Below are 15,228 nucleotides of genomic sequence, written 5' to 3' on the forward strand. Positions count from 1 at the left end.
AGCTGTTGAATTCTGAACTCCCCATTCAGAGGAATCTAGGGCTACAGATGGAAATATAAATGGTTGAGAAAGTGCTGTGTCCCACACTAAAGTGTGTGGGAGGTCCAGTGTTGTGGAGGAAGAGATCAAGCCCTGCCAGCAGGTCTTCAACAATGTATTCTCACACTACAGTGTGTGGGAGGTCCAGTGTTGTGGAGGCAGAGATCAAACCTTGCCAGCAGGTATTCAACAATCCAACCCCAGTCAGTGATCACAGTACCAGCCCACATACGATTATGGGCATTAAAATCTCCAAGGAGAAGGAAGGGACGTGGCAGCTGTGTAAGGAGGGCAAGAAGAGCATGAAGCACAGGAGGCCAATCTGGAGGCAGATAAAGATTGCATCTGTTACCTCAGAGTCTAAACAGATCTCAATGGCCACCAGTTCCAGTGTGGTTTGAAAACGAACCCACAAACTAACAATTTCCCTGCAGACCAACATATAGAAACCACTGGAGGCTCGCAAAGGGCCGACCCGGTTATGGCAAGAGACTTGGAAAACACGAAGATTCGCAAATGGGTATCCATGAAATAAGATTGCTGGAATACAACACAAGGCACAAAGTAGACAGAAAGAAGGGATTGCAATTTTGGAAGATGACAATAGTAACGATTACAGTTCCTTTGAAGGAGAGCAGTACTAGAGTAAAAATTGACATTGAACAGGCCAGAATCAATTACTGTGCTAAGTCAGTATCCATCACCGGTAAGGGTGTAGTGACATGCACGAATGGAAGAGACCAGACTCTCATTGATATGGAGGGGTCGACACCCACTCAGATGTTAGGAGGAGAGGAGGGTAGGGGTGGCTTATCCCGAGGCATATGCATCATCTTCTTCTCCTTTGGAGGGTGTGAGGAGGTGTGGTTGGGAAGAGAGAGAGTGTGTTCACAGCAATATTGGGATCTGAAAGGGAATAAGTGGCTGTGAAGCCCACAGAGCATGAGTCCTGCATCCGACTTAAAGTAACAAGCTTCTTGTCCCCGGCAAAGAAGAAGCTTTCTTCTCCAGCCAAGAGCAAGGAACAGTTCCGTGAAAGGGTGCAGGAACTACCAGGGAGGAGTAAAGGAAGGGAGACAGGATGGAGGTAAGTTGGAAGAAGGAGGAGGAAAGTGTGCAACAGAAGCAAAGGCAGACATTCGAAAATACCAGGTGGAGATGGTCAAACCTCTGTCAGGCCTCCTGAATCTTCCTTTCCTTTTTATAGATTGGGCAATCTGGTGGGCGAGGAGAATATGGACTGCAACAGTTCACACACTTGGGCGGTGGTGTGCAAGGACTCCCCACAATGAGAGTGGCTGCAGCTGCCGCAAATAGGAGTCACCTCATTCATGAAGATATGAGACTAAAACAGAGACACCAGCAACAGCACATGGGAGGTGGGATATAGGGATTCATATCGCAATAGTAAACCAAAACGTTGACTTTTTCCGGAAGGGTACCCCCCTCAAAAGCTAGGATGAAAGTACCGGTACCAAGACAATTGTCTTTAGGACCTATCTGGATTCACTGGACGAAATAAATGCTGCACCGTGCCTGATTAGTTCGAAATTCCGCATCAGATTGGAAGAGGAGGTCCTTCTGGAAAACAAAGGCCTGTGTCATATTTAAGGAATCGTGAGGAATAATGCTCACCTTGATGTCTCCTAAGTGCTCACAACCACAAAGAAGCTTACTGACTGGCAGAAGAGGTTCTGATCAGCCGGGAACCAGATCACTTCTTACTAAGGGAGGCTACTTCCCCAAACTTATCTTCAATGTCTTCTACAAAAAAAGACTTCTAGGCATACACGGGACAGTGACAGCTCAGGTACAAGAAGTGTGATCCCTGTGTTGTCAGAAGGCTACATAACAGCCCCACCACATGGGCTAGCTATTGTGTACCATGCTGGTGACCTAGCAGGTGGCCGGGGCAGGGGAGAAGGGGGGGGGGAGGGGGGGGGGGGGTCGGAGCTAAGGTGAGGAAGAAGGGGACAAGAGAGGAACCTATGCCAAAGATGCTAGGCTGGGAGTTCTTCCCCAAATGGCTCACACTATGGAAACAATTTTGAAAGGGAGGCCAAACTCCCAAGGGTGATCAGAAAAAGATTTTTTTAAAAACAGGGAGAATGGAAAAAGCAAGATAAGATCATACACAGCAGTACTGAGGGAATAGCCGGGCTTGTCATAAAGGGAGAGACCAAGGGAGAAAGAGGAGGCAGAGTGGGAGCAGCTAGGATGGGAAGGGGGCGGGATATGAGGATGAGAAAACAGCCTGGAAAGGAAGAGCGGTGGCAATAACGCAGGGCCCCGTGTGTGCGACACACATACCCACAAAAAGACCTGTGCCCCCCCCCCCCCCCCGAGGGTTAATACAGATCAATCTGTGTACAGCCACTACTCAGATAATTAGGAAAGAAGAACTGTCAGCATTACTGCTGTTGCTTTACTGTTAATTCATAAAAGATTGTACATTATTTCAAAATAAGGTTCAAATGGCTCTGAGCACTATGTGACTCAACTTCTGAGGTCATTAGTCGCCTAGAACTTAGAACTAATTAAACCTAACTAACCTAAGGACATCACACACATCCATGCCCGAGGCAGGATTCGAACCTGCGACCGTAGCGGTCGCTCGGCTCCAGACTGTAGCGCCCAGAACCGCACGGCCACTCCGGCCGGCTCAAAATAAGGACTGTAGTGTAATCTTCTATTAAATCTATAGACAGTGTCACAAATGTTCTTTTCATCAGCTGTGAACTTAACATTGGGTGAATCCAAAACTTCCTGTTGCACTTCTTAATGTGTTCATAAACAAAATAAGCAAACAATGCCTGCTTTCTTCTGTCTACGTGCATACTGGATGGCTTCCAATCAAGTACTGCTTCGTGATTATCACTATGATGCTGCCGTGTGTGCAGAGAGTTTCCAAGACTGCAATAATTACTCTCAGCTTGTGGTACAATGATTTTACACCAAAATAACAAGAATGTTCAATAAGAGAACTTCAGGATATAATTAAGGTCTTACCTGCGGCCACCCACTGAAGGGGGTCCTCCAAAGTGGTCACCCATGTCGTCATCACTATCTTGAGGCGCAGCAACCTCTGGTGGCTTCGGAGGCTCTTCCGGTGGCTGCAATGAACTTGTCTCAACTGCAGGGACTTCTGCAGGCATGGGTGCCTCATCAAACAGGCCTCCTTCAAAAAGCCCACCAGCTGCAGCAAAGCAAAAAAACAAATCACATGCTTCATTTCACTAAAAAGTTTAAAGTCGGGTCATAAATAATAGCGGATAATACCCAGTTGTAGGCTAAAGCCTTAGATAAGAGCGCACTCAGACTGGGGACAGAAATTGGCTTGTCACTTTCCTTGGAACCATCCCACTATTTGGCAAACCAATTTAGGGGAATCAAAGAATACAGAAATATGGAAGGTCAAACAGTGATTCGAACCACTGTCCTCACAAATGTGACTAAGGGGTCTTACCACTCATTACAGAGAAACATTTTCTGAAAACTGTAATGAACAAATGCATCTTACAAACTAGTGGATAGTACTGATACTGAATGGCTCCTGTGCTACCTTGGAAAGTATAACTGTGATAATATATTGGTTTTTGTTCTGGCTTGCATTTAACTATGGTAATGCAATAATGTAAAAGCCTGGATAAAATACAATATGTGATATGACTTAACAATCAGTCACTGTACACATATACAAGACATGATTGCAGCTGTTATTTTTCTTCAGAAGTAATTGCTCAGACAATCCCAAGATCAAGCACTAAGCTCTAATCATTAGCATATTGTATGTATGTTTATCAGTCACCCATTGCTTCTTGTATATGGATTAAGATTGATTGAATGATTGCATCGTGAACTTAATGCTTGGAAGAGCCAACACAATTCAATGCACAACAACGTGCAACACTGATGAACTTGAGTGATACTAATACTACTGAATAACACAAAATAACTTGTGCCTAAAAATGGTTTATGATCTGAAACACAAAAATTTTGAATAATTCTGAAGAATCTGTAGTCTCAATAAGATGTGATGAATCAAAGATTCTCTCTTTTCCTAAGATTAAACATACTTTTTTCGTAACTAATCAGCTAAATTGTTTACAACAGAAAACCAAAATTTCAAAATCTTCATTTTCAGCATTCACTTCTCACAAACATTAAGCAAATTACATAACTAATACACATGGTAAAAATAAATGAAACTATACCAATTATATCTTGCCCAAGATCTCTGCCAAAACCGTCATCTCTAATTGGGGCTTCAATCTGGCCAGCTGATGTTGAAGGTTGTGGTTCTTTTTCTTTTTCCATTGGTAAATGTTCCACTGGAGGACCATCACTGAACAACAAATTTGCCTGAAAATATAATCGCAACTGTTATGGGCAATGTACAAAAGATGATACACAAGCATTGGGAAATTATCACAGACTGTAACATTGTTGTACAGATGTAACACATAAGCCTACATCAAAACATTATTGATCACCGTGAGCTTGAACAAACAAAGATTCCTACACTATTACTTTGTGACACAGAAAGAAATCCCCAGCCTTTTCATTTATGCCCCTTGTGCTTGATCTACCAAGAGATGCTTATATATTATGAAAACTATTTCTGTTCAATAAAGACAGATCACAAAAGCTGTGATTTAAATGTTTAGCTAAAAATACTACTACAGTAAATATCTCCATGTCAACAATTACCCTGACAACAAAAGCTGTCAAACTGCAAAAAGTATAACAACTTATCAATAAAAATAGACTCAAGCAGTAAATTCTTTTAAAAGTATTTACACTAATTGTAATTGCCAGTGTCAGCATATTAAATAAGAAACAAGTTTCAAAAATAACACACTGATAAATATAATGCTTACTAACAGCTTGACGAGTGAACCGCCAGATTAAAGGCTTTAAAGTTTAAGACAAGTATCCATTACTTCTCTGCTGACATTAAGAATGCAATATAGTTCAAGAATTAAGGTAAGTGACTTGTATTTTCTCCAATGTGTTTACATTTTCTCTGAAATTATCTGAGGTCGTAAAGATAATCCTCAAATGGACAATGGATTTCCCCCAGTCTGTGTGCCTTCTATGAGATTATATTTTGTCATTATCTCTATTAGTTTTGGCTAATGATGTTGATACTATCAAAGCTAACTCCACCTCACATGGGAAAAGGCAGGGTGAGGGGGGGGGGGTAAAGTTAAGTGTTTCACCATTTGCCAAAATTGCACTTCATTCTGAATTGATCCCTTAGACATGGTGTATTATATGAACATTTTACTCAGTCTACAAAATTCTTTTTATTTTTGTCTTGGTGGCTCAATCAGTGGTAAAGTGCCAGACTATGGATCCAAAGCTCATTGGTTCAATCCCTGGTCACTTCTGGGATTTCTTTATTTGTCGCTTATTACATCTTTTGCCTTTGGCAACATTTGAAAATGTGAAAAACAGTAAACTGCATTGTGTTTTGGAGTCTGCAATAAACCATGGCTCCTACTATAAGTGGCTGGGTACGACAGCACAAAGGTTGGAGGAAGGCAAGGGCATATCATCTACAACAGGACCAGGCCAGTGGTGATTAAATCAACCATAAAGTTGTTGCAGTTTTACTTTACTTTGTGAGAAAGCCCATTCAATTAACTGTCTAGTGTGGTTCCTGTGAGAAGGTGGATGACACAAAAAAATTCATTTCATGGTATCTTCACTAAACTAAATGTAGGTAGTATAACAAAACATTTTGCATTTTGTTGAACAATTACGCATAAAAGCAGAAGTTAATGGCTGAGTGGACTTATCATTCTGAATTTACTGATTAACAAATGAATGGGCAATTCAAAATCTCAAAAATAATACTATTATTTTATGTAAATGGCTGTTTCTTCCATTGCCACAGACCTGATCCAGAGATGGTTCGAGACTAGGAACGTTTCTCATTAACTCTGGTGGTTCAGCGTCAAATCCCATGTCACCAAATCCTTCATCACTGGCCACCAAGGTAATACTCCCATAATCTTCTCGCATGGTGATCTCCTCAGCTCGTGACTGATTCAAACTAAACTGAGCCTCTATGTCAACATCACTGCAATAAATAAATAAATTACTGCTTCTAATGGAACACTGATATAACAGTAAAGGCTATGAATTAACACCTACATACACAACTGTACATAAATCTAGTACATATCCACCTTACTAACAAATGAAACAACTTGATCAGAACATAAATTTGTCGCAGCAGAATGTGTACAAAAATCCTTTTAGAGTATTTTCACTACCTTTACCTTCATGGTTTTTCCACGAGATATATATTGGAGGAATAAATATGCTGGATAATTTTTCTACAAACACTTTTTCTTTCAATCTTAAAAGTAAACCACATGATAATGAACAACATTTTTCTGTGTAGCATATTCCACTGGAATTTGATGAGCATTTCCATCAACTTTTCACACTTACTTAAATGACCCCTGGATAAAATGTGCTGACCTTTGACTCTTCTATATTTTTCTCTATCATCTGCACCCTAGGAGCAATACTCTATAAATATCAGCCAACCACCTTCATAATTATATACTTATATAGATATAGTGTCCGTCCTTTCATACATGTCTAAAAGAACAGACACCATTGATGACCTGCAGCTGTCTAGAACTAAATTAGAATTATATATTAACAACTTCAGCTGCTGACAGGTGTTGATACATATCAATGGGGACGAGTGAAAATGTGTGCCCCGACAGGGACTCGAACCCAAGATCTCCTGCTTACATGGCAAACGCTCTATCCATCTCAGCCACCGAGGGCAGTGCGACTGCAGGGACTACCTTGCACCCGCCTCCCGTGAGACCCATATTCTCACCTTATATGTCCACACACTACATTCGTAGTGTCCCTACCCAACACACTCATTACTCGTGGAAGACATTCTTACCAAGTCCTGTAAGACTTCGGGTAATACGTGTGCATCCACACAGAAGAGGAAGGTCATGGGCGGTATTGCCAGAACTATGTACTTAAATGGATATGGTGTCTGTTCCTTCGGACAAGCGTGGTCCAAAATAGGCCCATTCGAAAACGGGGCAAAAATCAATAGTTGCCTTATGAAAATGGGTTAAAAGCTGGACTTGCCCAGTTTTGAACCTAACTACTGGATCTGACCCCTTCTGAATCTAAACCAGACTGTATCCACATACTTCTTACATTAGTTTTTGCTATAATTTTTAAGTAAATAGTTAACAATTTATGTCTCATGTGCTTTTGTTTTAAGAATGACCCTATTGACAGTCAATATAAAATAAAAACAAAATACAGGAAGGAAAAACATTGCATTAACATGAATCTTACTACTGGTTGCACTTGAATGAAAAAGACATACTTAATAAGTTGCATACATTTACATTTCTTTCGTGTGCCTTGTTTGGAAGAACATCTGATGCATTAATTTCCATTTTCGGAAGAAAAAACCAATTCAAGATTTAACAAAAGCACACACACAGTATGCAAGCAAAGAGAACAAAATGGGTGCCACATACAAAGTCTTAAGTTATGATTTGCTACTGATGGAATGGGCCACTTTTCAAATACTTGCTAGGAATTGGCCACTTTTGAAGCAAAGCTGCGCTTTCAAACAGCTTTCTAAAGCAATTTTTTGAATTTTTGACACTCTGTGAGGCTACTGTCTGACTCAGCGCAAAAAATGCTATAAGAACATATCGCTGTCAGGTTGGGAGGGGGTTGATCGGACTTGGCCGCCTTTGGTACCGACCTCAAATTATCTGTCCTTTTGGAGCAACTTTCCAACACGAGTCTTTCTCATCAACACAACTTTGCTCTGCACATACTGGCTAAAGCTGTATAGTACATAAAATTTTTTTAATATATTTAAATTAACAATGTAAGAAACAGAAGGTAAAAGAAATTAATACATATGCAACAACCATGACATGTAAATCAGAAACTATCATATGAAAGAGTGCCTACAGTAGTAGGAAAGCAAGTACTCAATAAAAGTACCGGCTAGCAGATTATGAATATTTTGTCTTTTTACAAGTTGTATTACTTTCTTTCTTCCTTTTACACATCATTCAATTCCAAAACATAAAATCATCTTTGTTTCCAACTGTCTCATGTTGTTGCTTAACTGATTTCTTTCTTTCAAGCTATATCTGTGAGGCAGCCCACTATTACAACACCTCATCTAAGAAGCAGAGGTCCCCAGCAGTTGGATCAACTTTTCGATACCATTTACACGGTTATGTAGGTTAAGATCCCAGGTATCACACACTGCTGCCAGTCACTCTGGTTGGCCCACATTTGCAAGTTACCGACAGGAGAGGGGAATGGATTTGTGTGGCAGTCAATAGTGTTATAAAAGTTTCATCAAATAGTCTGGTTGTGTGGTTTAATGGATAGGACAGTAGCTTCACATGTAAGAGATTGTGGGGTTCGAACTTTATCAGGTGCAGTAATTCTTTTTATTTTTAAATCTTTATCGAAATGACTGATCATCTTTATTCAGTTAATTGGTTTTAATATAACGTTTCATTTCTTTCTATTCCTTTGTCACATTATTTTAATCATCATACAAACTTTTTTCATTTTTTGTCCATACCATTCTTTTTCCAATTGGAATTTAATTATATTTACCTATTATAATATTCAATTATTTGAAAATTCCTACCTATCAGTTAAAAAACAAAAGACCACATAATCTATTTATACTGACTGTGCAGTGGTATGAAAACTGTATTTTACATTTGTGCAATTTTTTTTTTCATGGTAATGATCACATAAACATTTAAAACATAACCCAAATGCCTACTGAATTATGGACAAAATAATGCAGATGATGATTTAAATGAAAGAAGGGTTTTTGCGTAAAACAAAATTCAAACAAAATGAGAAATAGATATAATGAGCACAATAATAATAATGTGTGTGTGTGTGTGTGTGTGTGTGGGGGGGGGGGGGGGGGGGGGAGGGAGGGAGAGAGAGAGAGAGAGGAGGAAGAAATTAAATTAATGCATAAAATTAATTAAAAACATATGAATAAAGATGGAAAAAAAGATGATAGGAAAAAAATGAGAGTAAATGAAGAAGTTGATATTATGATTAAAATTATGTGCCAAAGGAATTGAAATAAAAAAATACATTTAAATCAATTAACTGAATAACAATAAAGATTCAAAAACAAAAAACATCGCTGCGCCTGGCGAGATTCGAATCTACAAATTCCTATGTGTGAAACTATTTCACCACTGAGGAAACCTCATTACGTGACTTTAGTTCATTATTTGTTTTCCTGTGGTACCTGTAGTTACTATATAAAAGCTTAAACAATTCTGTATGTGAGTTAATAAAATACACTCAGTTTGTTCACACCATATGAGAATACATTGAGCTTTAAGAGTTATTACAACTAAAACCCTCTTGGTGATGCACAACACAGCTGTAGTGAAACATGAAGACCTTTATTTCAGTCTGTAAAAATGTACACTTGTAGGCAATATGCTACAAAATTATTAACATTTAAGTGAATATATAATTCTCCAACATCAACGTACATCCATGAACGTGTATGTCAGACTTGTTTACGGAATGGCTAGGCAAGCAAGAGGGCTGTACTTTGCTCGTCGCCTGGGAATTGAACACTCATAATGAAATAGGGTGGTCAGACACCATGATAAGGTGTTAAGTGCAAACAAAGTGTTGTTTTCTGAGGATTCACCATTGTTACATTTCGCATAGCCTTAGATGCAAATGTGTAAGGTGTAATGCCTGAAGCAGAGAATAATTGTTTTTAAATTGGTGAAAAGTAGGAGGATGAGCAGATTAGGAACTTCAAAGTGAATGTCAGACATACCAACAGCATTTTACAATGTGGCAGAGCAGGATGCCTATATGTTTATGGTATGAAATGATGTCTTGGAATGCCAGTGCTTCAAGGTTCTAAATACAACAAAAAAAAGTCAGTTTAAAACAACATTACAATACCTTCCATGTACAGCATTATCAACATCTAGAAGGCAAAGAGCAAGCATCAGAGGTGCAAAAACTAAAGAAAACATAGATGATGCGACCAAAGTATTCATAATCATGTGAGAGAGACAAATATGTCTGAATAATTTTCCACAATATTTTCACTATGAAATTATTTCCTCCACCTAGGATGAACATTCAACAAATGTATGTCCAATTCGAGCAACTTGCTTTTCAGACTATCAAAGCATAGCACCATTTTGCTTAAGGACTGATTCTTGACACATTTACGGGAAACACTAAAATAGTTACCCATTCCACAAGGGATTTTTGAAATATATAAAGAATTTATGCAGTAAGAGTATGAACAAAAGAGAACTGACATTTGTGGTGACTCGTACATCGGCAGCTCAAAGCCCTATTGGAAGATTTAGAAAGTAGTTGTGGTGATGTGCCACATCACAGTGAAATACACTGGTTGATTCAAAGTATGAGAGATTTTTTGAGCTTTGGGGCGAAATAGGTAAAATTATGGGTATGACTTGTAAGCCTGTCACAGACCTGAAAAATGAACTTTGGATAGCAGATTTACTCTTCCCCCATGACAACACGAATTGCATGAATGTCTTGAATTTATCATTGCATAGTAAAAACACATTAAAAGACAGGAGTACGATTGCATCCAAGGATTCAAGACGCAACTTTCTTTGTGGAATGGGCAGCTAGGAAATGGGACTAATCATTTCTCTAAGATGTCATCTTTAACAACGGGAGCAGAATTAAAATATGCTCATCGATCTTTTCCACAAATATGAATTCTGTTTCTAGGATTTTTAGAAGTTAAATGACAACTTTCATGTATTTTCATTTCCCTTTTCAGTTGATGTTGAGAATGTGGAAACTTAAGTGACACTTGGAGCTTATAATGCGACAAGCAGCAGCATGGTAAGTTTCACAACAACGAAATCTGTTAGAATTTTATAAGACTTTTCCTCAACACAAATTTCCACGACTTTTTGCAGCTATGATTATGTAATGTTGGGATCTACATACTTGTGTGACCACCTTTTTCCAAACTGAAGAGAAAGGAATCTGCCACAGAAGTTCACTGACATAAATCAACTTTAAGACTATCTTTGAATTAACAGTGATCAGAAAGTGGCAACAGACATTGATGTTTTAGCAAAAATACAAATAAGCAGTATTCATTGGTTTCCTGTGTTTTTATGTTTGAATAATATTTGTAATGAAATACTAGTTGTCAATTTAAATTTCTTTCGAAAAAGGCAATCAACATCAGACGGCATCGGTTGTAGGCAATATCATATTTTGTACTTAGCTGCCCAAAGTTCTTCACTTCATAGGAATATTAAGAGAGATGTAAGTTTCACGTCATTGGAAAATAAATTTGCCATGAAATGCATTAATGAGCCACTGTGGACTCATACATCTCCCCAGAGAATTCCATTAGTGACTGTAGAATTGGGCTCACATTGGAAACAGTTTCTCTTGCTGAACTACTACGCTTCAATCCCTCCCTCCACCATTAGTTATTGCGAGCAGGTGCTGGTTGCTAACTGCTGACACATGAGTACAAGCCAGCTCACACAAGTCTGATTTGTGGAGAGGCCAGCTTAAGGTGATTAAGAGAACTTTTTCTGATTTGCAGTGAAGAATATTCCTTGAACACAAGTGACCAAGCGGATATTTCTATGGGCCAGCCAATTTCACAGTGACGGTTTTAGAATAATTCAAAGTGAGCCTACACTCAGTAACATGGAAATATACAGATCATGCAATATTAGATGGTGGTGACTTTAACTTAGCGATTCGAGATTGGGACAAGTACAAGTTCAATGCATGTGGCACATACAGTCTTGTGAAGTAGCTTTGAACATGTTTTCCAAAAACAGTCTTGAGGAGCTAGCACAATATGCCCATATGCAAGGAAATATTTCAGACATTTTAGTTACAAGCAGGCCTCATCTTATAGACTATGTCAATACTGAGAAACAGATTAGTGATGATTATGAGACAGCAACGATGGTCACTTAAAAAAACACCAACAAGGCTAGAAGGGTATATTTGTTAGAGCAGATAAGCAGTTGTTAGCATCCCATTTAAGACAATTAACCCAGATAACCCTGACGTCCTTCTGGAAGGACGATGTCACTCACTGTTGAAATTATTTATTTTTGCGAATAACGCACTGTTGCAACAGACTGTGACGCATTGTTATATGAAGTAGGCAGAGTCAGTTGCACGCTGCGACAGTCAGTTTGATGGTGTCATTCATAGTAAGTGAGAAACTGTGTCTTGAAAATAAGGCCGATTTTACCATGGACGAACTGACTGACCTTGTCATCGATGGGTATGTATATTTTCTTTCATATTGCGTCAATAATTCTGAAACTTGTCATATAATATCTTAAAGAATTAACCTATATTATTTATGGGTTCATATTACGATTGAAAGTTTTCGTCAGTTGTAATTCAATAATGTTTTCAACTGTCCTTCCAGAAGGACGTCAGGGTAATATGTCGTCATTTTGTATTCACAGAAAACGATGTACACTGATGGAACTTTTGGACATGTTAGAAACAAAAGATGAGGAAATACCTAACACTGATGTGAATGTAACATTACACCCTCCTCTAAATTCAACTGATGACATAACAGATGAAGATTCGGGTGCTGAAGAAAATACAAGTGTAGATAAATTACCAGCAAGTCAGCTCAATGCTACTGTGCTTTGTGATATGGCCATTTTTACCAATGGTAATGCTGTGAATGCAACAAGGAAACAATCTTTCACCTCTGATGTTGTTCCATGACCCTCCAGCAGTACAAAAACAGCAACAGTAACAACAACAACCACAAACAAACCAGCAAGGCTATTGAAGAATAAAGTTCTAAACCTCAAGAAATATGACTGGAAAAGTGGTGAAATAGTTAATCCAACACCTGTATGGCCTCTAATGTTCACAGTTGGAATGAAGAAAGGGCGAACACCACTTGAATATTTCCAAGTTTTTTGATAACGAAGTGCTTCTCATGATGGTCACTTACACAAATCAGTACACAGCCAAGAGAAATAGACTAGGTGATTGTTCAGAAGATGAGATGTTGGTGTTTATTGCAATACTTCTGCTAAGTGGATATGTAACAGTGTCACGCAGAAAGATGTACTGGCAATCAGATAAAGGCAGTCACAACGACCTCGTAACAAATGCCATGTCCAGAGAGCGATTTGACTTCATCTTTTCCAACTTGCATGTATGCAACAATGACAATTTAGATAAATCAGACTGTTTTGGGAAAATCCGCCCATTACTGTGTATGCTGAATGATAGATTCAAACAATCTGCACCTCACGTGCGGCATCATTCTGTCGATGAATCGATGGTCCCATACTTCGGAAGTCACGGGTGCAAACAATTCATAAAAGGGAAACCAATCCGATACGGGTTCAAATTTTGGTGTGGAGGCACAAGTGCTGGATATATTATTTGGCTCGAACCCTACCAAGGAGCTGGCACGTGTAGTAAGGATTATGAAATGAAAGGTATGGGGCACGGTGTGGTAATGACTTATGTTGACCAGTTACTTCCACATGTTCCATATCGAATACACTTTGATAACCTCTTCACCAGCATTGAACTACTACATGACCTAAAAGAGGGGGGCGTGGAAGCAACAGGAACAATAAGAGGAAACAGAGTTAAGAATTGTACTCTATCACCTGTAGAAAAAAATGATAAAAGAAAATAGAGGATCATATGAAGTTTGTTCTGACTCAGCATGCGGGATTTCCATTGTACGTTGGAATGATAACAATTTTGTTACTGTAGCCACCAACTTTGACAGAGTGCAACCACTACGCTCTGTAGCAAGACTTTCCAGGGAACAAAAGAAAAGGATTAGCGTGCCTCAACCTAACTTATTACACTCCTACAATACTCATATGGGAGGCATAGATCGAGCTGACCAAAATGTATCCCTATATAGATGCTCTATAAGAGGGAAAAAGTGGTATTTCCCGATCACTGAACATTTTATAGACATTGCAGAGCAAAGTGCCTGGGATCTTTACAAGCACAACGAAGAACCCATAGATCATCTGACATTTCGTCGTCGAATTGGCACTGCAATTCTTGAAAGTCACAAAAGAGTCACTACCAGCAGAGGACATCCTAGTAAGAGGGCAAAACTAGATCCTAGATTTGATGGAAGAGAACATTATGTTGCTGTATTACCAACGGATGAGGTAACAAAAAAGAAGAAGCAGCTGAAATGTCAAAGTTGCCACAAAAAAACTACTACTATGCGCATAAAATGTGACGAACCACTTCATGTTTGTTGCTTTTTGTCTTATCATACTAGTGCATAAAATATGTGTATAGGTTATTTTCTTTGTTTTTTGTATTTATTAGCTGTTTTAGCCTATAATTCAAATTTATTTATGGTTATTTGAAAGTATGAAAATCGAAACAAGTTGATTGTGCAATGTCATATGCTTTAAAAACATGTTCCCTTATTGTCCTGACGTCCTTCTGGAAGGATGCTCATTTTTGGAAATACTAAATAAAAATAAATACTCAAAATTGTTTTTACTTCTTCCTTACAAACTTGTGAATGAATGTAGATAAGATACAAATCAATTTTGAAAAGAAAAAAAAAATAATAATTCAGAACTATCTGGGTTAATGTACAACAGTTAGTCCTACATAAGGGACGTAGAGGAATTATAGGCAAAGTTTAAATTGACTGTAACTCACACTCCGGAGAAGTATTGAGGAGAAGCAGATTAAAAGATCAATGTGTGATGCATACAACATCTTCCACAATCATACCTTAGCAAAAGATCTTGCCTAGAACCACAGAAAATTTTGTTTCTATGCAAAATTGCTAAGTGGGTCTTAGGCTGCTATACAGTCACCCATTGACCAGTGTGGTGTAGCAACAGAAGACCGGGGGGAGGTGGTTACAAGTTTTAAATGTCACATTTAAGAAATCATTCACCAAGGAGGATCATACAACATACTGTTGCTTGACCCCCACACAAGCATAATATGGTGGGCATAATAATAGGTGCCCCAGATTTGAGAACCAACTGTAAAAGTTGAAAACAGCGAAGTTGGCAGGTCCAGATAGAATCCCAATTCAGTTTTACAAAAGAGTATTCTACGTCATTGGCCCCT

General features: G+C 38.7%; 1 protein-coding gene across 2 annotated transcripts in view; it reads right to left on the minus strand.

The window, feature by feature from the left end:
- Positions 1–15,228, minus strand: part of LOC124606629 (double-strand-break repair protein rad21 homolog) — a 60,532-nt gene that overhangs the window by 32,710 nt on the left and 12,594 nt on the right. For both annotated transcript variants that reach the window (XM_047138627.1, XM_047138635.1), the window contains exons 4-6: positions 5,944–6,127; positions 4,254–4,401; positions 3,049–3,235 (exon numbers count right to left, since the gene is read on the minus strand). In XM_047138627.1, the coding sequence (XP_046994583.1) occupies positions 3,049–3,235; positions 4,254–4,401; positions 5,944–6,127 (519 nt within the window). The remainder of the gene's footprint in view (positions 1–3,048; positions 3,236–4,253; positions 4,402–5,943; positions 6,128–15,228) is intronic.

Source organism: Schistocerca americana, chromosome 1 (assembly GCF_021461395.2).
Source record: "Schistocerca americana isolate TAMUIC-IGC-003095 chromosome 1, iqSchAmer2.1, whole genome shotgun sequence".
Lineage (NCBI taxonomy): Eukaryota > Metazoa > Arthropoda > Insecta > Orthoptera > Acrididae > Schistocerca > Schistocerca americana.